This window comes from Pyrus communis, chromosome 2, assembly GCF_041283825.1.
Source record: "Pyrus communis isolate YQ-2024b chromosome 2, ASM4128382v1, whole genome shotgun sequence".
NCBI lineage: Eukaryota > Viridiplantae > Streptophyta > Magnoliopsida > Rosales > Rosaceae > Pyrus > Pyrus communis.
This window is the reverse complement of record NC_142566.1, coordinates 28,357,190-28,382,349: the sequence shown is the minus strand read 5'-3', so window position 1 is coordinate 28,382,349 and position 25,160 is coordinate 28,357,190. Positions and strand designations below refer to the sequence as shown.

The 25,160-nt window shown below is 37.1% G+C and overlaps 3 protein-coding genes, 1 long non-coding RNA gene and 1 pseudogene across 4 annotated transcripts; 2 read left to right on the top strand and 3 right to left on the bottom strand.

Moving 5' to 3' along the window:
• Positions 1 to 1,037: 1,037 nt before the first annotated feature.
• On the bottom strand, positions 1,038 to 23,466 carry LOC137746740 (protein CHLORORESPIRATORY REDUCTION 6, chloroplastic-like). The gene is made up of 5 exons (XM_068486750.2): positions 23,208 to 23,466; positions 22,634 to 22,768; positions 22,429 to 22,527; positions 1,404 to 1,507; positions 1,038 to 1,244 (listed from the first exon to the last, which is right to left on the bottom strand). The coding sequence occupies exons 1-5, from the start codon at positions 23,419 to 23,421 to the stop codon at positions 1,038 to 1,040; spliced, it is 759 nt and encodes a 252-aa protein (XP_068342851.2). The 5' UTR covers positions 23,422 to 23,466.
• On the top strand, positions 2,994 to 11,245 carry LOC148698878 (uncharacterized). The gene is made up of 3 exons (XR_015952384.1): positions 2,994 to 3,069; positions 10,971 to 11,066; positions 11,174 to 11,245. It is a non-coding gene; the product is annotated as an uncharacterized LOC148698878 (long non-coding RNA).
• LOC137741758 (uncharacterized) lies at positions 3,698 to 10,775 on the bottom strand. The gene is made up of 8 exons (XM_088700361.1): positions 10,686 to 10,775; positions 6,336 to 6,614; positions 6,157 to 6,201; positions 5,724 to 5,809; positions 5,122 to 5,259; positions 4,875 to 5,025; positions 4,456 to 4,584; positions 3,698 to 4,112 (listed from the first exon to the last, which is right to left on the bottom strand). The coding sequence occupies exons 1-8, from the start codon at positions 10,773 to 10,775 to the stop codon at positions 4,065 to 4,067; spliced, it is 966 nt and encodes a 321-aa protein (XP_088556487.1). The 3' UTR covers positions 3,698 to 4,064.
• On the top strand, positions 16,372 to 17,139 carry LOC148698877 (nuclear pore complex protein NUP205-like). Its single transcript, XM_088700355.1, has 4 exons — positions 16,372 to 16,505; positions 16,556 to 16,666; positions 16,795 to 16,954; positions 17,126 to 17,139. Exons 1-4 carry the CDS (start codon positions 16,410 to 16,412, stop codon positions 17,137 to 17,139), a joined length of 381 nt encoding a protein of 126 aa, XP_088556481.1. The 5' UTR covers positions 16,372 to 16,409.
• Positions 18,301 to 19,994, bottom strand: LOC137746744 (pentatricopeptide repeat-containing protein At5g06540-like; annotated as a pseudogene).
• Positions 23,467 to 25,160: the final 1,694 nt, after the last annotated feature.

Below are 25,160 nucleotides of genomic sequence, written 5' to 3'. Positions count from 1 at the left end.
TTGTCATAACAGCCAGCCGCGGAGTAAATTTTATTATGGTAAGCCTGGCATAACCATTAATCAATCTGCTGTGACATGCCTTGTATCATGATCAATTGATTGCTTTCCTTGTAAATACGTACATGAGCAGAACGCTGGAGCTACTTACCAACGACCTCTGCACTTCTCAATTGAAATGCGTAATCGTTCTGGAGCAATGTGGCTCGATGTGGATAGCATGTCATATGAGGTACACTCTCACATCGGAACTTTCTTTGTTTATTAACTATCTTGATCGACAATGATTTGATGAGTATCGCTATTGTCATAATCTCTCTTGGTATCTGTAGGAACTATTGGCTTTAGAAGATCGTATAGGGTATGTCAGTACAGAAGAAAATACTCAGAAACACTTCTGCAGCATCTGTCAGGAGGATTTTGTAGAGGATGATGAACTAGCTAGGAACATTGGACTGCGGACAGGCTTCCACATTTCTTGCATTAAGCAATGGCTAGGGGTATAAAAATGTGTGTCCTATGTGCAAATCTCCTGGTTTAAGTACTATGCTACCCTCATTTTCGCACATTCAAAGTCCGTAAACTAAGGTTTTTATGAAGTTGAAGAAGTATTTGGCGATTTCTCAATTTCACCAGGCTGGTTTAATTTACTTTCATTTTTTCGTCGGGCATAAAAAACAACGAGGAATCTCATGTACATGCTAAAAAAATTTCTCTTTCGGGCAGATTCGAACTTTATGTACAAAATGTATGTCTATGCACGATAACAAGATGAACAGAAACAGAATTGTTTAAATTACCATTCTAAGAAGTACAGTAAATCAAACCTGTACAAAAAATTGAAGTTAGGAAAAACAGGTCTAGCAAAATCATCGGTCATAGTAGCAGCTTCTTTCTGATATTGGTTTACTGCCACTGCCAAAGGATACGATGTGCAGCTCCTTGTGTTAGTAAACTAGACACGCATCAACACCTAGCCTCATTCTTAATCAATCGTGTATGACATTGGGGGAACACTAAGTTGAGACATTAGGCTTGTTTTATGATGTTTTCAATGGATGATTGTCGATCAAGTCATAAAGTTCGTCTCCAATTCCAAACCCTAGCATCCTAGCCATGTCACTAGTCTTCAATCTAGGTTTTGGAATGTCATGTTGCTTCAACCACGAGTACACAACAAAAATCTTCTGCATGACAAACAGATCGAGTGCCTCGGGGTTGAAGACAACTCCCATCCTCATGTTAATCTACAAAGATGAGGGATTTCAAAAGTCAGGCCATTGAATAAGCATCACACACTCCGACTTTTCCACAATGGCATTGTAACAAATTACAGAGAACTATTAATAGCTCCAAAATATTTGCACTGCCTAGAGCGCTAATAAAAGCTCCCTAGATTATGCTACCTGGTGTGGAACCAACATGGCAGACCAATCCAAGATGACCGGCAGCCAGGGATAAGAGGCATCACGTCTCAAAAACCAGAGCCTTATGTCAGTGAATTTTTGGACTGCATCTCCCTGCATTAATTTTATTTATTTTAAGTTTTATTTATTTATTTTTGTTAAATTTTCGTCTTGCCCATACCACAACACGAAACTATCATCTTCATGTTCTACAAAATGTATTTTTGGTGAAAATTTTCTTATAATCCATGCCAAAAAATTCGAAAATAAGGATATAAATATAAAAGGTATTTAAATCTAAATAAAGTAACGCAGGAAGAAAAAGAAATTCAATGGAAAAAGAAAAAGAAAAAAGTGGGGGAAAAAATGTTACGATCGGTACTTAGAATATGATCCTCCTTGAAGAGAGTCGCTAGCAAAATAGCAATTAGAATTAATCTAATCGCTAGTATGCTAGCAATTATACTTGTTTAAGGTCGCTAGCTTCATACTGATCCCACTTTTTTCGAATTTTTTCTTTTATTTTATTTCTCTTACCATAACTACAAACTATCATATTCATGTTCTTCAAAATATATTTTCCCATGCTAAATCTATTATAATTAATATTTATACACTTGAAATTAACGATTCAAAACCTAAATTTAAAGTTACTCTCATATTTTCAACTTTAAAAATCAATAAAAAATAGTTTCAGGACCTAATAAACGGTATCACGTCCAAAGGTCTTCCAATATTTTCCTTAACTCCAACGCAAATATTTTCTAAAGCTAAAAATTTCAAATTTTCACAAAAACTATGATTTATAACCCATAGTTCTCTAATCAATGTTGAGAACTTTTACAATATTCGTTATAAGCCAAAGTTAGAGTCATTTTATTCGCACCACATGTTTCCTAAAATTAATTTAGCGTATTTCCAAGATTTTGGACACCTACAAATCTCTTTGGGAGGCCCCACTATTAGTTTTCATTTTTCATTCTTTCTATTTTTCAACTTTAAAAAATTAACGAGAAATAGTTCCGGGGCTTAATAAAGGATAAAATCACATCTAATGAACATTTTCTAAAGCTAAGAGTTATGGTTTAGTAATTAGTAATTATCATTTACTAATTAATTATATGTAGTTAATAAGTGTTCGGTTTAATGATTTTTCAATATTTATCGGAATCTAAATATTTTTAAATTAAAGTGTCTATAAAATTAAGTTTAGATAGTGTACATAATTTTTTTTTTTAAAATTACTTTAAAAAAATTAGCCTAAATTAATTTTTTAATAATTCTGAACTAAAATTTAACCTGTGTGGAGCAAGAAAATTATTCCTGAATTAAAATTTAAATTGAAGTTTTTATTCGAGAGTTATAGTAGCGTCGACAAATGAGCAAAAATCGAACAAAAAAATTGAAGGAAAAAAAAAAGCACAAATTAATAAAAAAACTCACGGTATCAGTCACGCACTGTCACCTCCGCTAGGGCTTATACAAGGTTTACAAAAAAAAAACACACAAACCTTCATTTTCCCCCTCTCTCTCTCTCTCTCTCTCTCTCTCCCCGCCCCCCCCCCCCCCCCACCCCACCTCCACTGCCAACCCGTCTCAGAGAGTGGAGCTCATGCACGCCATTCGCAGCTCTCTATCCTCCTTCCAGTCCCTCCTCTCCTATCCGGTATTTTTGAATTGAAGTTGTACGTTGAGAGTTTCGAATTTGGAATTGTAGCTTAGAGTTTATTTCGTTTGCGAGTACTGTTATCTTAATGCAGTACAAAAAACACTTTGCGCGACGCAGGTCCTTCGTCGCGCAAAGTCGAAAACCGTCGCGCAAAACTTAGCTCAACGCACCTTCGTCGCGCACTAACCGTCGCGGCAAGGCAGTGACAGAAGGGGTTTGCGCGACGAAGATTCCCCCTACGTCGCGCAAAGTGGCTTTGCGCGACGTATGGGGATGCGTCGCGCGAAGTGGCTTCGCGCGACGTTCTATACGTCGCGCAAAGTGGCTTTGCGCGACGCATCCCCTACGTCGCGCAAACACTTTGTGCGACGAAGATTCTACCTACGTCGCGCCAACCTCTTTGCGCGACGCACGATTTTACGTTGCGCGAAGTGGCTTTGCGCAACCTAAGGTCGTGCGTCGCGCAAAGCCACTTTGCGTGATGTAGAGTCTTGTGTCGCGCAAAAAGGTTGGCGCGACGAAGATTCTACCTACGTCGCGCAAACCTCTTTTTTTTTGTTTTGGTAAAAAAAATATGTTTTTAATTTTTAATAAATATCTTAATTAAACTCTAAACGATAATTAATTAACCAACGAAAAGTATTTAGTTATTAATATATGAAAATATACATACAAAATGTCCAAACAAAAAAATAAGAAAAAACTGCAAGTAGTCTTTTAGGTTTGATACATCAAGCTACTAGGTATCGGTAAGGCAAAGTGGCTCAGAAGTCGAAGGTGTAGAAAGATCAGGTACTGGTAGTGAGATTTGGAGGCCAGACATCTGTATGGCTCGTACAAGGTCTCTCATTTGTCCGGCATAGGCCTTCACCTGCTCGCCCTGGGCCTTAATCTGCTCGCCCTGGGCCCTCATCTGCTCGTCCCGGGCCCTCATTTGTTCAATCAATGGAGCACTCACGCCTGGAGCAGTAGATGTTGATAATGCAGGAGGCTCATTGGTCACACTCCGACGACGAGTGATCAACCGCAACATCTATACACTTTTTGAACCATAAAATTATAACATTAGAAACTAATCCTTTCTTGCATTTGAAACTAATCAATTAGCAGCCAAAGTAGTAAGTAAGTAGGTTACCAACATTCTTAATTTCAAAACATGAGGAAACTACTTATCCATTTTCATAGCCAACAAAAAAAAAGTGCATCAAGTGAAACAAAAAACAAAGGGTAATATGACACTAGGATCACCAAACATTGTAATCAATCAAAGGTATCAAAACTTCATTAGACTAAATGATCAAAGTACCGTACAAAAACAATTTACTTCATACAAGTCATTCAACTAGACACATGCCACAACAAATGAAAAGGCAATCTACTTACCCCCACTTGATTTCTGGAATTGGATCCTTTGGTTTTTCTTTGGTGATAACTCTGTCTCCTACTTCTATCAAATTTGGATTTATATGCAGCACTGCTTTGCTTTTTGGCTTGTTCTTCTCCAAATTTACTCTGTACGGAGGTGGGAATTTTTTTTACAAAAGGACAGGTACATAACTCAAAAAATGATCGAATGGGTTAAAGAAGTAAAGGGAAATCTGTTGAAGTGGTTGTGCTTGAGAATGACACAAAAGCATGCAGCCCTAACATATCTTCATTGAATTCGTAAACTAAGGGAAAACTGGGACTATTTTTAGGATTTAGTTGCCTGAATGGAAGACCGTATGCAAAGCATTATACATCAGGTATTATCCAAGTCTAGGCATGATAATAAGTTACCCAAACTGCACAGAATTTTATACCTGTACCACTTCCTCTCCTTTGATGACCCGTCCGAATACAATTAGCTTATCATTTAAATCTGGTATTGGTGCAGTTGTGATAACAAGCTCAAATTCTTTGTTGTCTGGTCTAGCCTTCGTAGTTCCAAGCATAAAAGCTTCATGCTTCGGACTACAGGTTCACACAGGCAAGAATAAGCTATCAGCTTTGCAACACATGACCAACAGGCCACACAACCAATATAAAAGTTTTATCTATGAAACAAACCTCGTAACAAGTTGACTACGAAGCTTCCCTTTTGATATCCAATCTTCAGCTGCTCCAAGTCCTTGGGAACCACCCCCTTTGATTATATAGTGCTTGATCACGTGACTGAACGACATCCCCTTGAAGTGTCCCTTTTGACTGCAAAACTAATGCCTTAGAAGTGCCATGAGGGCATAACACACTATTGCCCTTACAACCAACAAAAACCAAGCAAGTCTACTTCTGGATGCTACTGCTACTCAGAATATTGAAATGATTTCTAATCGTCCAAGTTCTAATTTTATTTACATTTAGCCTCGATATAAGTCAACTAGGCATCCATATCACCAAGGCTATATGAACCTTTAACCTGTTGTTGTGTATTTGATAATTTACAAAGGAGTTACGACAAAATATACCCCTTGGCTTATAAGATGATAAAAATATTAAATAATACACCCCTTGGATGCGAGCAATTTTACTAACAGCTATGTACAAAGTCACCCCGTCCCATAATTTTAACTTTATTCTCTTACCCTGTAGAGAAATAGCTTCAAATAGACATGATTTAATATTACTACAGCAAGTATGTGTGCAAGATACATGTGATGTCGAATACTCACCATAAGTCAATAAATCTATCCACAACCTCTGGAGAACCATCCTTGAAAAGTTCCACTGTGATAGGACCTTTCGGTGTATTTAGAATCTACAAAATACACAGGGAAGGGGGAGAAGAAAGAAAGTGAATAACTACAATTGTGGAAAAGCAGATAGGTGACTTAACACTCTAAAAATAAAACATCAGCAGAGAGACCAGGAATGAAATAACACCGAAGGAAACCGGTGCAGCAATCCTAATTGTTAAATTTTCCCAACCCAGATACATTCCGAGAAAAGAAGTTTATTGATAAACTTTACTGCATAACAAATTTAACAGCCGCACCAACACCACAAGGTCCACAACCACCCCGCTACGTTAATTCTAGAAGTCGAAAATTGCAGGTTTATGCAATGTGACACCAAATAGAAAGATGGTAGTATTAAGAGACTTACAGCATAACCGGGAAGATCGCCCTTCTTGACAAACCCATCAAAGTCCTAAACAAACAAACAAACAAAAACCCACCTAATTTAACCAACTACGCATTTACGCATAATTATTATGCAAACAAGAAGATTAACTAATTCTTAATTAATTACACAAATGGAAAATACCCATTCCAAATTAATACCTCTCGATTAGATAACTCCGACCCAGATTGGTCCAGAGACCTACGAGGGCAAATTAGCGCGCACAAAATGAGGTCCACCGTCTCGGTCACCACAGCGGTACCAACCACACCATCAAGTACAGAATCTGTTTCATTTGAAGAAACTGGTGAGAGGAAGAGAAGATACAGGGGAGTTAGACAGAGGCCGTGGGGAAAATGGGCAGCTGAAAAACGCGATCCACACAAAGCTGCAAGAGTCTGGCTTGGCACATTCGACACGGCGGAGGCCGCCGCCCGAGCCTACGATGAAGCTGCAAGACTTCTCTTCCCTCCCGTAGATCCCTCTCTCTACCTGCAACCCATCAACCCCTCTGCAAACTAGAACCAACATCTAATTTTATCAGAAATCCTAAATAGCATGCAATTTGAGCCTAAATAACAAAAACCCATTGAAAATCAGAAACCCTTACCTTGATTTTGGGACTTGATTCGCGTCGGCTTCGAGATTCGCGTTGGATTCGAGATTGTGAAGACAAAAGCTTGTGAGAAGGAAGAGAGATCTACGGGAAATGGAGAGGGAGAGATGAGCACGCAAGAGGGAAGAAAGGTCTATGGGAAATAGGGAAGTGAGAGGTTATCTACGGGAAAGCTTGTGAGAGGGAAGAGAGATATATGGGAAATAGAGAGGTCATCTATGGGAATTGAGAGTTGTACGGGAAAGAGGGTGGAAATAGGGATGTGAGGTCAACGGGAAACTCTTGAAAATTTTAAAACAAGCGCCTATTTTTTGTTATGGTACCGCCAAAATTACCATCTTTTGCGTGACGTAGGTATACAATTTGACGTCGCGCAAAGCGATTTTTTTTTTTTTTTTTTCCTCTTCCTTTTGCTTTCTTTTGCATTGCCCATGTGCTACACTGCCATCATCAATAGGAGATCAAAATTTTCAATATATTTGGTAATATTAACAAAAATTTCAATACAATCATATATATAAAAAAATATGGATGAATAACATAAATGTTTTTAAATCACCTGAGTGTGATCAGGTGGCTACGGAGGTCTGCAGGTGAGGAAGAGGGGAAGGCAGCTATGGAGCTTTTGACTTGGGTTAGAACACAGGAAAGAAAGACAAAAAGGGACATTTTCGTGTTCACTTTGCGCGACGTAGTGAACCTGCGTCGCGCAAAGTTAGAAAAAAGCGGTAAAACATCCATAGTTTGGCGGCAAATCTTGCGCGACGCATACCTACGTCGCGTAAAACAGGTTTGCGCGACGCACTTAAACCTAGGTCGCGCAAAGTCCCTTTTTTTTTTTTTTTTTTACCCGTTTTGCTTATAAGTACAAAATAAATAAATTAAAATCTACTTAGTAAATACATATACCATTGAATTTGATAGGAAACACATTATCCGAAATTAGTTTCAATGATCCAACCGTCAAACTTGTTTGTATATACTTGGAGATCCCATACGCCAAATATCACAAAAAACAAACATGCAGAGATTAAGTAATGAGACAAACCTTTTCGACGGCTATAAACGAAAAATCACGATTTAACGGTTATATTAACTCCGATTTTGATGATTTTTTACAACTACACTCATTGACCCTATATGAATACAACAAACTGATTCGATCTTCAATTTAAAATATTTACAAAAGTGGATACTACAAAATATTATGTTATACTTAATGAAAGTATAAATAAACTCCAAGTATTAGTGAATCTAATGTTTTCATAGGATACGCATTGTACGAAACTAGTTTCAACTATCCAACCGTCAAACTTGTTTGTATATGCTTTGAGATTGCATACGCCAAAAATTGTAAAAAACAAATGTGTAGAGATCAAACAACGGGACAAACCTTTTCGACAGCTATAAACGAAAAATTACGATTTAACGGTTATATTAACTCTGATTTTGATGATTTTTTACAACTACACTCATTGACCCTATATGAATACAACAAACTGATTCGATCTTCAATTTAAAATATTTACAAAAGTGGATACTACAAAATATTATGTTATACTTAATGAAAGTATAAATAAACTCCAAGTGTTAGTGAATCTAATGTTTTCATAGGATACGCATTGTACGAAACTAGTTTCAACGATCCAACCGTCAAACTTGTTTGTATATGCTTTGAGATCCAATACGCCAAAAATTGTAAAAAAAAAACAAGTACATATCAAATAACGGGACGACGGCTATAAACGAAAAATCAAGATTTAACGGTTATATTAACTTCGATTTTGACGATTTTTTACAGCTACACTCCTTAATCTTATATGAATGCAAGAAACTCATTCGATCGTCGATTTCAAATATTTACACAAGTGGATACCACAAAATCTTATGTTATACTTGATGAAAGTACACATATACTCCAAGTGTTAGTGAATCTAATGTTTTCATGGGATACGCATTGTACGAAACTAGTTTCAACGATCCAACCGTCAAACATGTTTGTATATGCTTTGAGATCACATACGCCAAAAATTGTAAAAAACAAACGTGTAGAGATTAAACAACGGGACAAACCTTTTCGACGGCTATAAACGAAAAATTACGATTTAACGGTTATATTAACTCCGATTTTGATGATTTTTTACAGCTACATTGTTTAACCCTATATGAATATAATGAACTGATTCGATCGTCAATTTAAAACATTTACACAAGTGGATACCACAAAAGAAAAAGGCAATGCAAGAACCCCAAAAGAAAAGGAAAAGGCAAAAAAAAAAAAAACAGAGGACTTTGCGCGACGTAGGTACAATTACGTCGCGCAAGCCTGTTTTGCGCGACGCAGTTGTACCTACGTCGCGCAAAGTCCTCTGTTTTTTTTTTTTTTTTTTACCCGTTTTGCTTATGAGTACAAAATAAATTAATTAAAATCTACTTAGTAAATACATATACCATTGAATTTGATAGGAAATGCATTGTACCAAACTAATTTCAAAAATCCAACCGTCAAACTTGTTTGTATATACTTGGAGATCCCATACGCCAAAAATCAAAAAAAAAAAAACATGCAGAGATTAAGTAACAGGACAAACCTTTTCGACGGCTATAAAAAAAATCACGATTTAACGGTTATATTAACTCTGATTTTGATGATGTTTTACAACAACACTCATTGATTCTGTATAAATACAACAAACTGATTCGATCTTCAATTTAAAATATTTACAAAAGTGGATACCACAAAATATTATGTTATACTTAATGAAAGTATAAATAAACTCTAAGTGTTAGTGAATCTAATGTTTTCATGGGATACGCATTGTACAAAACTAGTTTCAACAATCCAACCGTCAAACTTGTTTGTATATGGTTTGAGATCGTATACGCCAAAAATTGTAATAAACAAACGTGTAGAGATCAAACAACGGGACAAACCATTTCGACGGCTATAAATGAAAATTCACGATTTAACGGTTATATTAACTCCGATTTTGATGATTTTTTACAACTACACTCATTGACCCTATATGAATACAACAAATTGATTCGATCTTCAATTTAAAATATTTACAAAAGTGGATACTACAAAATATTATGTTATACTTAATGAAAGTATAAATAAACTCCAAGTGTTAGTGAATCTAATGTTTTCATGGGATACGCATTGTACGAAACTAGTTTCAACGATCCAACCGTCAAATTTGTTTGTATATACTTTGAGATCCCATACGCCAAAAATTGTAAAAAAAAAACATGTAGAGATCAAACAACGGGACAAACCTTTTCGACGGCTATAAACGAAAAATCATGATTTAACGGTTATATTAGCTCCGATTTTGTTGATTTTTTACAGCTACACTCATTGACCCTATATGAATACAATAAACTGATTCGATCGTCCATTTAAAATATTTACACAAGTGGATACCACAAAATATTATGTTATACTTAATGAAAGTTTAAATAAATTCCAAGTGTTAGTGAATCTAATGTTTTGATGGGATACGCATTGTACAAAACTAGTTTTAACGATCCAACCGTCAAACTTGTTTGTATATGCTTTGAGATCGCATACGCCAAAAATTGTAAAAAACAAGCGTGTAGAGATTAAACAACGGGACAAACATTTTCGACGGCTATAAACGAAAAATTACGATTTAACGGTTATATTAACTCCGATTTTGATGATTTTTTACAGCTGCACTGTTTAACCCTATATGAATACAATGAACTGATTCGATCGTCAATTTAAAACATTTACACAAGTGGATACTACAAAAGAAAAAGGCAATGCAAGAAACCCAAAAGAAAAGGAAAAGGCCAAAAAAGAAAAAAAAAAAAAAAGGACTTTGCGCGACGTATAAAACGTCGCGCAAAAGGCATTTGCGCGACGAACCTTTGCGCGACTACATATGGCGCTGCGCAAAACACCTTTGCGCGACGCAGGATCTGATGCGTCGCGCAAAGCTCTTTTGCGCGACGCCATCCTTGGTCGCGCAAAATTCCGTCGCGCAAATGCCTTTTGCGCGACGTTGTGTGTTTTTGGTCGCGCAAACATACTTTGCGCGACGAAAGTTGATCCGTCGCGCAAAATTCGGTCGCGCAAACATGTTTTTCTACTAGTGATATGGTTTCCTGGATTTTACTGTAATTGCTGAATTGTATTGACTACATTTTGTAGCCTCCGAAACCCTTGGACCGGGCACAAGTTCAGTCAAAAGAAGTTAGGCTTCCTGATGGACCGCCAATTTCGCTTGATGACCAAGATGTTCAGATTGTATGTATACTGCTTCTTCCTTTTTGAATGGATAGAGTTTGAGCTATATTTTGCATGTTATCTCAATTTGATATGAGTTTTGATGTTATGTTGGAATTGGATCGTAGGCTTTGAAGTTGAGTGACGACCTCCATCTCAATGAGATAGACTGCGTCCGTTTGCTCATATCTGCTAATCAATGTTGAATTATAAGTCTCTAGCTGATTGAGTATTAGAAATAAGATGAGTTTAATGTGTGTATTCACTTGAGCATATCTGCCAAGTGTAAAGTTAAAAGATGTAAGGCCATGAGTGCCATGTGGTGTTTGATCCATGTAATTGGGTAGATGAGTGACTAAGATTAAAAGTAGTGTTTTGTGTGGTCCTAAAGCTAAGGCCATCAGTTAAATGTAAAGAGGGGTTAGTGCGCATTGTGTGTGCTGTACAAAAATTATTCCTCTGCAATACTTTTACATGAGAGAACAAGAAAGTAAACTTTTTCGTTTCAGCTTCTTCTGTCTTTGTTTTTGCTTCTGTTCAGCCTTCTGAAAATTAAACCCAGCTAAATCAAGTTACACTAACATGGCCTCAGAGCCTTGTTTCGATTAGATCTGGGCGTGTTTCTGTGAGCTCAAACATCACCGTTTCTGGACTCGGTGAAGTTTGCTGGAGTTTGTTTGTGATCTAAGAAATACGTGTTTCTGGATTCACACAAGCTCACGATGGCTGGATCTGGGAGTGCTGAAGTGAGGACCCTGATCTTCTCCGGTGAGAACTACGAGTTCTGGAGAATCAAAATGGTTACCATTTTCAAGTCACATGGACTATGGAATCTGGTGGAAAAAGGGATTTCGGGTTTCGATTCGAAGAAGAAGAAAGCTAAGACTGATGAAGATACAGATGTTGATGCTGAAGATGATGAGAAAATGGTCGCAATCTTCATGAAAGATGCAAAAGCTCTCGAAATCATTCAAAGCACAGTCTCTGATCAGATCTTCCCTCGAATCGCAAACGCAGACTCAGCAAAAATGGCATGGGATCTGTTATATGGCGAATATCACGGTGGGGATCAGGTAAGATCTGTGAAACTCCAAAATCTTAGACGAGAATTTGAATACACTAGAATGCGTGATGATGAATCCTTGACTGGGTATCTTACTCGTTTAAATGATATGATTAATCAAATGAAGACGTTTGGTGAAACTCTGTCAAATGAGAGATTAGTTCAGAAGGTTTTAATCAGTCTTACTAAGGTATATGATCCTATATGCTTAGTGATAGAAAACACCAAATGTTTAGAATCTGTTGAACTGCAAGAGGTACTAGCTATATTGAAGAGTCAAGAGCAGAGGTTTGATTTGCATTCTTCAGATGCAACTGAGAGAGCATTTTCTTCTCTTACTGTTAGTTCAAAAGGGCAGAATCGAAGTTATGCTCAGTCTAGTACTTTTAAACCACAGAGAAATTGGAATCAAAAGGGTAAGAAATGGGATTCAAAACCAAAGTTTCAGCAAAAATCATTCACAGAATAGTACTTCCTCACAGGTTATGGGTCAAGAGAGTGTAAAACCTCAATGTAAAGTGTGTTCAAAGTTTCATTATGGTGAATGTAGATATAAGGGGAAATCCAAGTGCCATAACTGTGATAGATTTGGTCATTGGGCCAAAGAGTGTACTGTTGGAAAGTCTGTTCAAAAGGCAAACTGTGCAAGTCAAATGGAAGTGACAGGAAACTTATTTTATGCAAACTGTGCAGTTGCTGAGACTAAGGTTAATGGAGATTGGTACATAGATAGTGGCTGCAGTAACCATATGACAGGAAATGTTGATCTTCTTGTTGATGTGAAAACAAATGTTGCAGGGAAAGTTCAAATGCCAACAAGAGTGTTAGTTAATGTGGCAAGAATGGGATCACTGGAAATTGAGACTAACAGAGGAAGAAAATACATTCGAGAAGTCATGTACTTACTTGGTTTGAAAGAGAATCTATTAAGTGTAGGACAAATGGATGAGCACGGATACTATCTTGTGTTTGGTGGACATATGTGTACTGTTTTTGATGGTCCTTCTCTGAAATGTCAAATTATCCATGTAAAAATGAAAGAAAACAGGTGTTATCCTTTATCTCTACGGCCTGAGAAACAACTTGTGTTGAAGACCAGTTTTGTTCATTGTTCTCTGACTTGGCACAGAAGATTAGGTCATCTAAACTTTGGTGGAATCAAGAAATTGAAGGATAAAGACATGGTTCATGGTTTACCATATCTAGATGAGTATGACAAAGTGTGTGAGGGCTGTCAATATGGTAAGCAACACAGAGAAAGGTTTCCTAGTGGTCAAGCACAAAGAGCAGGTGCTCCACTTGAATTGGTAGATGTTGATTTGTGTGGACCGATGAGAAATGAGTCTACTGGAGGAAACAAGTACTTCATGTTACTTGTAGATGATGCAACCAGGAGTATTTTCTTAGATTTAAATCTGAAGCTTTTACTTGTTTTAAGAAATTCAAGGCCATGACTGAGTTGCAAAGTGGTATGAGGGTAAAATGTGTAAGGAGTGATAGAGGAGGGAAGTTCTTATCAAATGAATTCAATCAATACTGTGACACAGAGGGAATCCAAAGGCAACAGTCTCTCTCTTACACTCCACAGCAAAATGGAGTGGTTGAAAGGAAAAACAGAACTGTGATTGAAATGGCCAAGTCTATGCTTCATGACAAAGGAATGCCTTACTTTATGTGGGCAGAAGCTGTGCACACTGCAGTCTATCTATTAAACAGATGTCCTACCAAATCACTGGATAACATAACACATTTTGAAGCTTACAGCACAAGGAAACCAGGTATTGCTCATTTGAAGGTTTTTGGCTCAGTTTGTTATGTTCATACTCCATCCGAGCTAAGACACAAGCTAGAACCTAAGAGTATAAAAGGAGTCTTTGGTGGATATGCAAAATGTGAGAAAGGGTATAGAGTATTTGATCCAATCTCTAAGAGACTGATTCTGTCAAGAGATGTTGTGTTCGATGAAAACTCAGCTTGGGATTGGGAAAGAAGCACAGAAAGATATATGTCACTGCCTACTTATGAGTTTGACTCTGTTGATACACCAAGAAGTGAGAATACAGAAAATGACCCTCAAGTCTCAAGTGGTCTATCATCTGGCATATTGGAAGAAGCTGCAAGTGATATTGATGATACACAGATCAACTCTCAGTCAAGTGCAGGTGTGAGTGACACTCTGTCATTTGATCATACTCCATTAAAATGGAGAAAGCTGGATGATGTTCTTGCTCAATGTAATATGTGTATTATAGAACCAGAGAAATATGAAGATGCAGCTAAGGATGAATCTTGGATGAATGCTATGAAGGATGAGCTCTCCATGATTGAAAAGAATGAAACCTGGGAGTTAGTAGACAGGCCAAGTAACAAGCCTATTATAAAAGTAAAATGGGTGTTTAAAACCAAACTCAACCTGGATGAAACTGTGCAAAAGAACAAGGCAAGGCTTGTTGCAAAGGGATATGCCCAGAAACCAGGAATAGACTACAATGAGACCTTTGCTCCTGTTGCCCGGTTAGATACAATCAGAACCCTTATAGCATTGGCTGCACAAAAAAGTTGGAAACTCTATCAACTTGATGTCAAATTGGCTTTTTTAAATGGTGTTCTAGATGAGGAGGTTTATGTAGAGCAGCTTGATGATTTTGTAGCTAAAGGGAAGGAAGACAGGGTATATAAACTTCACAAAGCCTTGTATGGTCTAAAACAGGCACCACGGGCCTGGTATGGAGAGATCGATACATATTTCTCACAATGTGGTTTCACAAGAAGCTTAAGTGAACCAACACTGTACATCAAGGCAGAAGAGAAAGACATTTTGATTGTGTCGATCTATGTGGATGACATAATCTATACTGGGAGCAACAAACAAATACTTGAAGAATTCAAGGAAGACATGAAACGAAAGTATGAGATGACTGATTTGGGTTTTCTCCATCATTTCCTTGGAATGGGAATAATTCAAGCAACTTCAAGCATTTTCATCCACCAAAAGAAGTATGCAAGTTCTTTGTTAGACAAATTTGGTCTAAAAGAGTGCGAACCTGTGCTTACTCCCTTGGTTGCAATTGAGAAGTTAACCACAGATGATGGAAATGGTGCAGCAAGTGAAGAGTTATACAGAAGTATGGTGGGAAGTCTCTTATATCTCACTGCAACCAGGCCTAATATTATGTATGCATCCAGTCTGTTAGCCAGATTTATGCACTGCCCTACCAGTAAGCATGTTGGAACTGCTAAAAGAGTGCTAAGATACATTAAGGGCACACTAGATTATGGTCTGGAATATGTGAAGGGTAAGAACTCAACATTAATTGGGTTCTGTGACAGTGATTGGAGTGGACCAATTGAGGACAGTAAAAGTACTTCTGGTTATGCTTTCTCCTTTGGCAGTGGAGTATTCTCATGGGCATCTATGAAGCAAAACTGTGTAGCTCTTTCCACTGCAGAAGCAGAGTACATCAGTGCTTCAGAAGCAACTACTCAAGCCATTTGGTTGAGATTTGTTCTTGAAGACTTTGGTGAATTTCAAACCGAAGCCACTCCAGTGCACTGTGACAACACCTCAGCAATTGCAATCACCAAGAACTCTGTGTTCCATCAAAAGACCAAACACATTAACAGAAGATACCATTTCATCAAGGATGCACTGAAGGATGGTATCATTGATCTGGTGTATTGTCCAACTAATGAGCAACTAGCTGATATTTTCACAAAACCTCTGCCTAAAGATCGGTTTAATTATCTCAGGAGCATGCTTGGAGTAAAATCAGCTCAAGACTTAAAGGGTAGTGTTGAATTATAAGTCTTTAGCTGATTGAGTATTAGAAATAAGATGAGTTTAATGTGTGTATTCACTTGAGCATATATGCCAAGTGTAAAGTTAAAAGATGTAAGGCCATGAGTGCCATGTGGTGTTTGATCCATGTAATTAGGTAGATGAGTGACTAAGATTAAAAATAGTGTTTTGTGTGGTCCTAAAGCTAAGGCCATCAGTTAAATGTAAAGAGGGGTTAGTGCGCATTGTGTGTGTTGTACAAAAATTATTCCTCTGCAATACTTTTACATGAGAGAACAAGAAAGTAAACCTTTTCGTTTCAGCTTCTTTTGTCTTTGTTTTTGCTTCTGTTCAGCCTTCTGAAAATTAAACCCAGCTAAATCAAGTTACACTAACAATCAAGAGATAGATTTATGTTGTCTTTTGTTCATAATGATAGTCCATTGTCCTACAGTTTACATGTTGGAAGTATTACATGATTGTCTGGTTGTTTAATTGTATTTTTTATTCCTAGTGGGGCATAATGGAAAGAGAACCACTGGAAATTTTGCGTCTTGCAGCAGGGCTCTGGTACACTGAAAGAAGAGATCTATTAACTGCCCTCTATACAATATTTAGGGTATTCACTGATCATTACTTAAATGTGATTTCATACTACTGCTTTTGCAGGCTGTTGTGCTTGATCAGGGGCTTGAAGCTGATCTCGTGTTTAACATTCAGGAATACTTGGAAAATCTTATCAATAATGGGCTAAGACAAAGATTGATATCTCTTATAAAGGTTTGGAAGCATCTCTCAACTTTTTTCTTACTTGTCACAGTGGTCGCGTCTTCTTTTGGTATAAATTTCACGATGATTGGCATTGTTCGATATAGTTTTGAGCACAGTTTTTGTGGGTTTGATTATAGGAACTTAATCGAGAAGAACCAGCTGGCCTGGGTGGGCCTCACCCTGAGCACTATGTTCTAGATTCTAGAGGTGCTCTTGTGGGATGGCATGCTGTGCTATCGAGGGAGAGGCTCATACTTGGACATTGCCTTGTGCTTTCTGTTACGGTTGTGCGGACGAGTAAGCAACACATCTTACGGGTTTTTTACCACAGTGCTGTTTTTGCGCATACTGAATACTTACAGTGCACTGTTAGATGCATGCAAAGAACTTACTGTTATTTCTTGTGAGTTTGACCTTATTTTGCTCTAAGTCTTACCTTATTTTGAAACTGTGTTCATTTTTTATTAGCGTTGCCTCCGTAATTAAACACTTATTGTTTGGGTTAATATTTGAACTTTGGGCTGCAAGTGTGTGGAAACCCAAAAACACTAATTAAAGGAAGACTTGCCCGAAGCCCATCACCAAGCCCAGAGACAAATTGGCGCATCTCCATTAATGCACAAGCCATGTGCCTACGATTTAAGTGTCAAGTGATGGGGATTAACTCACAATCAGCCAAAAAGCACTTTTCGGTGGCAATACAAGTAAAAAACTGATGACTCACTACCCTTCAATTGCTTTCAGGCAAGAATAAAGCTACAGAAGTCGGGCTAATCTGCCTATAAAAGGAGGAAGAGGCCCCATAGACAAGGACACTCAACCAATCAAACAAATAAACATACAACTCTGCTCTCAAGCCAAATTTGCATCTAAAAGCTGTAATCAGCCCGGATCTCAATCATTTTCAAGATTATTCCCTACTAAAGCCATCTTTTGTCTAGTTTAGAAGCTATGATATCACCTCTAATGGCGTAGTATCGATTCCCTTGTGTAAACTTGTTTACCATCCATCCATTCTTAGCATATAAACCCTGTAAACTCAAAAGAGAAATGATTGCAAGAAGTTCAACCTTGCCCAACAAGGTGAAATGTTGCTCAATGCTTTTTGTTTGTTTTATAAGTTAATAGATCTACTACTTAACGTATTCTCCAGCATGTATTCAAGTCATATCCATTTGTTTTCCTACTTTAAGAGTCTCATTTGTGCCTAGATCTGGTCTCCTAAATGAATATGCCTTCATTTAAAACAAATCAAGAATCGAGTAGATGACTTAAGGGGATCTGGACTCCCCTCACTCGAACATACAAGACTGTGAACTGAAAGTCCTTGGTCACAAGGTAAGAAAAAGAACTTAATGTGGACTTAACCCATCCACGACAATCCTTTGACAACAAGAAGTCCAAGTAACTTTGGGCGCAAGTAATCGACTAAAACACACTCTTCTACATTTGTTATACTGAGGTAGCAGTGGCACGCCTAGCACTCAGTTAGTTTTAATTGCGAGCCTCAAAGCCTACACCTAAGGCCCTACAAAGGCACATTTCAAAACTAACTTTATCCTCTTATTGTAGTATATCAGCAAGACTATGAACTTTTCGTTAAAGTTCCCTAAAATATATTCGTTCATCTCTCCGTTGCATAAAATTATGAAAAATAAAATAAGAGAGTTACATAAAATTATGAAAAATAAATTGGATACCTCCTCAAATATCCTCAAAATTCTCCATTTTATAAAAGGAGTTGAGCATATTAACCATTTATTCTGCTTGTGGATGACAAAGATCACCAACAAAGAATTCTTCGGCCGCGCCATTTACCTCTATCACACTGGAACGAGGTTTCTTCTTCATTCCCGCTTCATAGATCATATTTCTGACTCTCTTCGCCTCCAATTCCCAGCCAGCTTCCTTGTACATATTATACGAAAGAACATGAATGCCACAGTCAGCTACTCTCATATTTGCAAGCTTCTTCCAAGTTCTGTCACCAACTTCAATATTCCCATGAACTCTACATGCAACCAGTAATGCTCCCCACACGTTGGCATCCCCTCTTCCTATCCCTCACATCTTGTCCTCTATAAATTTCTCAGCTTCCTCCACCATGCCTGCTCTGGCCAATAGGTCAACAATGCAAGCGTAATATTCAAGCCCAGTTTAACCCCGTAAAGGGTCTTCATTTGATCAAACAATTCCAGGCCCTTGTCAACCATTTTTGCATGTGTGCAAGCCAAGAGAACGGCAACAAATGTGGTCTCTGTGGGTTGTATCCTATCTAAAACCATTTTATTGAAGAGTTCAAGTGATTTCAATGCATCCCCCATTAACCACAACTCCAGCGATCATAGCGTTCCATGCTTTAGCATCCTTGTTAAGAATGCCCTCAAAAACCCCTAATGCTGCTTCCACATATCCGCATTTCGAGTACATATCAACCAGAGCAACGGCCAATCTCGTGTTCAATTCAAGATTGCACCTTTTAGCATAGGAGTGCACCTCACAGTCCTTGTGTGACCGCATCAAGATGAGCAGAGGTAGTCAGAACACTAACAAGAACCGACTCATTAGGCTTTGTGCCTGCTTCTTGCATTTGCCTAAATAAAGAAAGCATTTCCCTGAAGTCATTCACCCGAGAATACGCAGCCATCATCACACTCCAAGATATGGTGTTTCTCTCCGGCATTTCATCAAACAAAGCTCAGGCATTCTTAACATTCCATGTCTTCCCATAACCGTCAATCATTGCCGTCCACACTACCACATCCCTGTTAGGAGTTTTATCAAACACCATCTTTGCAGTTTCCATATCATAGATTACGGCATAAAACTCAGTCAGCGAGCTAATAACAAAAGGGTCGTCACCATACCCGAACTAAATCACATGACCATGAACTAATCGACCATTAAGCTTCAAATTCAGTGCAAGAATCGTGCACGCTTTAATCAACGGCGGAAAAGTGTAGTTATTTGGAACAAACCCATAATTCAATGTCTAAATAGTACGAAATGGCGAGAACAGCAAGTGCGACTGAACACATCCTCTGATCATGGTGTTGTACATGAAGATGTTGCGGTGGTTATGGTGGTGCTTGAAAATTGAGCACGCGTAGGATAAAAATGAAGCATCTTTGGAGGTTGCTGCTGCGGAGAGGAGCAGAGCAATGGTTTACAGGTTTTCAGGTAGACGACATGTAAGGATATGGGCGTGGATTTGCTTGAGCTGGTTTAGGGTTTTGCATTTTTGTGGAAGGGAAACAAGGTCGTTGCTTCTAACGGTTTTCTGAATCATCTGAATTGGCGGGTTACCCTTTGGGCGATCCCAAGAAGAGTCTGGAGATAAGGGGTGTTTACAATTACAACTTGGTTCAAACTTAGATTTAGTAATACAGTTTAGTGGTATTCCTCTTCACTTGTAAGTGAGAAGTTTTATGCTCAATTCTCGTTAATAGTGAATTTGAACCACATTATTGCTAGCCCACTCTCATCTCCTTAATGTAGATAATATCGTTTGTTAAAAAAAAAAAAAATAATCACTCTTCACTTGTAAGAGAAAGGTCTTAAGTTCGATTCTTGCCAAAAGTGAATTTGAACCACATTGCTAATCCATTGTGAGGCTTAGCCCACTTCTCTACCCCTTTAATGTAGGTAATATCGTTTGTTCAAAATAATAATAATAATCACGGTCTTTATTTGTAAGTAAGAAGTCTTAGGCTCGATTTTCTCCAAAGACAAATTTGAAATACATTATTATTACTCCATTATGAGGCTAAGCTCACATTCTCCCCTTAATGTAGAAATTTCGTTTGTTCAAAAAAAAAAAGTCAAAGTATATTTCAAAATTATTTTTAAATTGTTAAAACATAGAAGTTTTTTAAATCAAATTACATTTTAGCCCTCCAAGTTTGGGTTCAATTTCAATCTCATACAACATCTTTAAAACATTTCAATTTCATACATTTAGTTATTATTTCAGTTCAATTTCATACAACAGTAAGAAAACATGTAAAACGAGGTAGGCTCAGCGCACGAAAATTGCAACATGCAAAACAAGGCAATCTCAACACATGAACAAAATTGGCATGCAAAATGAGCTGGACAAGGCGCACAAAAAATGTGACGGGTCGGTGCATGCAAAACGAAGCGAATTAATGCACGCAAAACGATGCGACCCCAGGCACATTGTTGCCCGCACAAAGAATGGTGTCAGGGTGGAGCATATATAAGCCACTATCCATATGGGATAAGGTTTAGTTTTAATCTCACGGGTCAACTATTGTTGCCGATACAAACGAATTGTGTCAAGGGTAGGGCGTTTATATGGGGTATGGTTTAGTTTTAATATCATGTGTCAACCATGGTTCGTTGTACGAAACATAGGTGCCAAGGGTAAGGCATTTATAGGGGGTGTGTTTAGTTTTAATTCCAAGGGTCGACCGTTGTTGCCTGCATGAAGCATCTGTGTCAGAAAAAGGCATTTATAGGTCGTTATCAATAGGGGTATGGTTTCGTTTTAATCTCAAGAGTCAATCATAGTTGGCCAGACAAAGCTTTGTTGCCTAGGGTAGGCATATTATAAGTCAATATCAACCATGATAGGATTTGCACTAAAGTCATAAGTTATAACAGAGTAACCCCTGTTTAAGGGACAAAAAACATTTCTCTGCTGTGTTGTGGTGAAGGAAAAAAAATTCAAGTGCGTCGAGCAGTAAAATGCACCGAACTCAGGGTGTTATTATTAACACGCCCCTAAACACTTGAACTCAGGGTGTTGCTATTCACGTGCCCCTAAACACTAAACCTCATGGGCCTCCACTGCTTTTATTGCGCCTTGAGCTTTCTAGTGGGCATAAGTTCTGGCTTGGGCGTGAGTTTGGACTGTGTCTAAACCATTAATTTTATTAATTTTAAGTTTTATTTATTTATTTTTGTTAAATTTCGTCTTGCCCATACCACAACACGAAACTATCATCTTCATGTTCTACAAAATGTATTTTAAGTGAAAATTTTCTTATAACCATGTCAAAAAATTTGAAAATAAAGATATAAATATAAAAGGTATTTGAATCTAAATAAAGTAATGTAGGAAGAAAAAGAAATTCAATGGAAAAAGAAAAAGAAAAAGGAGGGGAAAAATGTTACGATCGGTACTCTTACTCCGATCCTTCTTGAAATGAGTTGCTATCTCACTAGCGATTATATACAATTTAAATCGCTAGCATGATAGCAATTACACTGAAATAAAGTCGCTATATTCATACCGATCGTTCTATTTTCAAAATTTTCCTTTTTATTTTTTTATTTTATTTCTCTTACCATAACTACAAACTATCATATTCACGTTCTTCAAAATACATTTTCGCATGCTAAATCTATTATAATTAATATTTAAACACTTGAAATTAACGATTTGAAACCTAAATTTAAAGATACTTTCATATTTTCAACTTTAAAAATCAATAAAAAATAGTTTCAGGACCTAATAGACGATATCAAGTCCAAAGATCTTCCAATATTTTCCTTAATTCCGATGCAAATATTTCCTAAAGCTAAAAATTTCAAATTTTCACAAAAACTGTGATTTATAACCCATATTTCTCTAATTGATGTTGAGAACTTTTACAATATTCGTTATAAGCCAAAGTTAGAGTCATTTTACTCACATAACATGTTTCCTAAAATTAATTTAGCACATTTCCAAGATTTTGGACACCTACAAATCTCTTTAGGAGACCCCACTGTTGGTTTTCATTTTTTTTCTTCTACTTTTCAACTTAAAAAAATTATGGATAGTTCTCGAGGATCACGTGGATAGTCTCTCGTGTAGTTGATGGTGAAGCCAATTGTGCGTTTAAGAAACTCTTTTGGCGTGGCTAATTACAACAACATTAGCAGTAAAACTCCATTTTGGGTTTGCATAAAAGTCAATCATGAAATTTAACTTTGTTAAGCTAATGCTTAACTCGTTAATGAAATTACCTGATGAAGGAGTGGTAATCCTAGTTGCAGTATGAAATGGAGATAAATCAAGACCTCGAATTATATCATTGTCAATAACTATTTCGAAACGGCCTTCACTTGATGGCATTGGAGGTTCAACTTTGCTAGATGTGTCTGCCAATGACAAACATTTTAGAGCCAGATTTAACCAAGTTTTCATATCCAATATTGTGTCTTCTATATCTTATTAAAGCACCCAAATTTTGAGTGTGATGGTCGCACCGCCCCGACTAGTTTACATGTTAAATATGAGTGGGAACAACAAAAATAGTGTGTTTCCGAGGTGTAGTTACAATACTAACGCGTAAGATGAGATATAAATGGATTCTTGACCATTGGATTAATAGTTCGTCGCATTTTTGTCCCTCATTTGCACTAAATCATCATGTTAATAAATAGATACACGTGTTATAATATGTAGCAATGCAACAACCACATTGAAAATTTACTCCTCTAAAAGAGTAGGTGATTGTTAGCATCAAATAAAAATTACTACAAAAGATGAAGGGACAGAAACATTAACTGGATAAACCAAATTAAGGAAAGGTCTTACCTTCTTCTTCATCATATGAAGAGATGTCAAAATTCCTAGATGGGTTGAAGGCAACTGATACTGCCGTCTGTCCCTGCTGCCTATTTAACTGTGAAATGGCCAGAGAGGCCATGGAATCTGAGATTGGTTTGAGGGGAACCCATGGAATAGGAAAGACTATTATGGTCTGTCTTGAAGAACAACTGGGAATCAGAGTTTGGAAGAATGCAGTCATTGCGGCAGACTGCAGTGTGTGAACGGATATGGTCTCAGTCACTTAATACAGTTTCTTGTGGCCTTGTGTTTTGAGTGCTCATATCCCCTTGTGGGTTTTTTATTCCATGCATCACAGATCTATTTCAAGTTTGCCCACTATCTTTGCATTTCTTGGGTTGGGCCAATTTAAAGTTCATTATGCAGGGTGGTTGGTGTTTTTGAGCCCCATAATGAGAAGATGATTTTTTATGTGTCTAAATCACGGAATGATATATTATATGTTATTATATAAGTGAAAGAATTTTTTTATTTTTTTTCAAGTGTCCCTCCACTTGCATAACGACATATAGTGCATGTGTCCGTGTTCCGAAGCACACTTAAAAATCTCTCCATAATGAGGAGCTAATAATGTGGACCATGCTTTTACTATAAACCGACATTCAACGTTTAAATTTAATCATTGCACGAGTTGTGAGATGCATACCTGTGATTTGCCTACTTTCATTTTTAGCTTATACTAACTTCAAAGTCGCTTGATACAAAATAAAATTAAAAATAGATAACCTAAAAGCCTATTGGTTTGTTTGAAAGTGTTTTTAAAATGACTAAAAGTATTTATAGTGAAAATATTTTTAGAATCAATTCTTAATAAAAATGCAAGTGAGTCCTAAAAAAAAAACATTTGAAGTGTTTAACTGGAGCTTTTTGCATGAAGCACTTAAAATATTTTTGAAATCTCAAAACATTTTACTTATAAGTGCTTTTAATTATTTTAAAGCGCTTTTAAACAAACCCATACATGTTTCTAAGTTTCCCAATTGCGACATAACGTTCTTGTGTACAAACTACAGCCTGCCACCACCATTAAAAGTGCCAACCACATGGAATGATGCATATTGTCAATCCATCCACATGAAAATAAGAATTGAGATATTACTTTTAGTTTTGTTTGGCCAACAGAAAATATAATTCAATTTCGTGTTATGAACATCTTAGTTTTAATATTATTAAATAAATCCTTAGAACTCTATAGCTGGCATGTCACATGTATATTAATTTTGGCATGTCAACATAAGGTTGACGATTTCAAAGGAAAACGTGTGTCGTGATGATGCAGTGTGTTTCCAACACCTCACGCTCATAAACTTTATATTATTATGCATGCCATTTACACAAAAAGCACTCAAAACTATATTATATGCACAAAAATTATTCAAAACAACTGTTCAAATTATTTCATAATATTCAACTTTTGTTGCTAAGTAATCATCACGCGGTAATCCAGTGATTTGTGATGAATTGCAAGTCGTATTACATACGACATGCCTTGTTTTTTTTACTCATGACGCTCATTAATTAAGCGATTATGGTCAACGGTAGACTGAAATGTCTTTGTGAATCTTACTGACAGCCGAAAAAGTGGACTGCCATGATAAAGCTTCTGTGAGTCTTCTGGTTGCTGAAAAAGTGAACTGTCATGATGAAGCCTCTGTGAGTTTTTTCGGCTACCGAAAAAGTGGATTATTGTGGCAAATCCTCTAACTCGCCTCCTTTTTAAGAATTTTTGTTTTGCTACTAAATTTCTCTTAATGATAATAATCATAAGTTAACACACACACACACGATTTAGATCAGATAGTGTACTAGTATAAACGCAAGTTAAATCAATTAGTTATAATACTCAATAAGACGCTTTACACTCAAGTTTAGTTATTTTCTTTTTCCGTGAATCAAAGTAAGATATGATATCGGTTTGGA

What these genes read in the sequence shown, in the direction of transcription:
- LOC137741758 (XM_088700361.1), bottom strand. Translation starts at nt 10,775, where the DNA reads ATGGCGTCGCGCAAAAGAGCTTTGCGCGACGCATCAGATCCTGCGTCG. An exon ending in GATAGATTTATTGACTTATG is followed by an intron (nt 5,260 to 5,723) that starts GTGAGTATTCGA and finishes TTAGTTTTGCAG; the next exon opens with TCAAAAGGGACACTTCAAGG. An exon ending in AAGGAGAGGAAGTGGTACAG is followed by an intron (nt 4,585 to 4,874) that starts GTATAAAATTCT and finishes ACCTCCGTACAG; the next exon opens with AGTAAATTTGGAGAAGAACA.
- LOC148698877 (XM_088700355.1), top strand. Translation starts at nt 16,410, where the DNA reads ATGGAAAGAGAACCACTGGAAATTTTGCGTCTTGCAGCAGGGCTCTGG. An exon ending in CCCTCTATACAATATTTAGG is followed by an intron (nt 16,506 to 16,555) that starts GTATTCACTGAT and finishes CTGCTTTTGCAG; the next exon opens with GCTGTTGTGCTTGATCAGGG. An exon ending in GATTGATATCTCTTATAAAG is followed by an intron (nt 16,667 to 16,794) that starts GTTTGGAAGCAT and finishes GTTTGATTATAG; the next exon opens with GAACTTAATCGAGAAGAACC.
- LOC137746740 (XM_068486750.2), bottom strand. Translation starts at nt 23,421, where the DNA reads ATGACTGCATTCTTCCAAACTCTGATTCCCAGTTGTTCTTCAAGACAG. An exon ending in TTCATATGATGAAGAAGAAG is followed by an intron (nt 22,769 to 23,207) that starts GTAAGACCTTTC and finishes TGTCATTGGCAG; the next exon opens with ACACATCTAGCAAAGTTGAA. An exon ending in ACTATCCATAATTTTTTTAA is followed by an intron (nt 1,508 to 22,428) that starts GTTGAAAAGTAG and finishes AGGGAGATGCAG; the next exon opens with TCCAAAAATTCACTGACATA.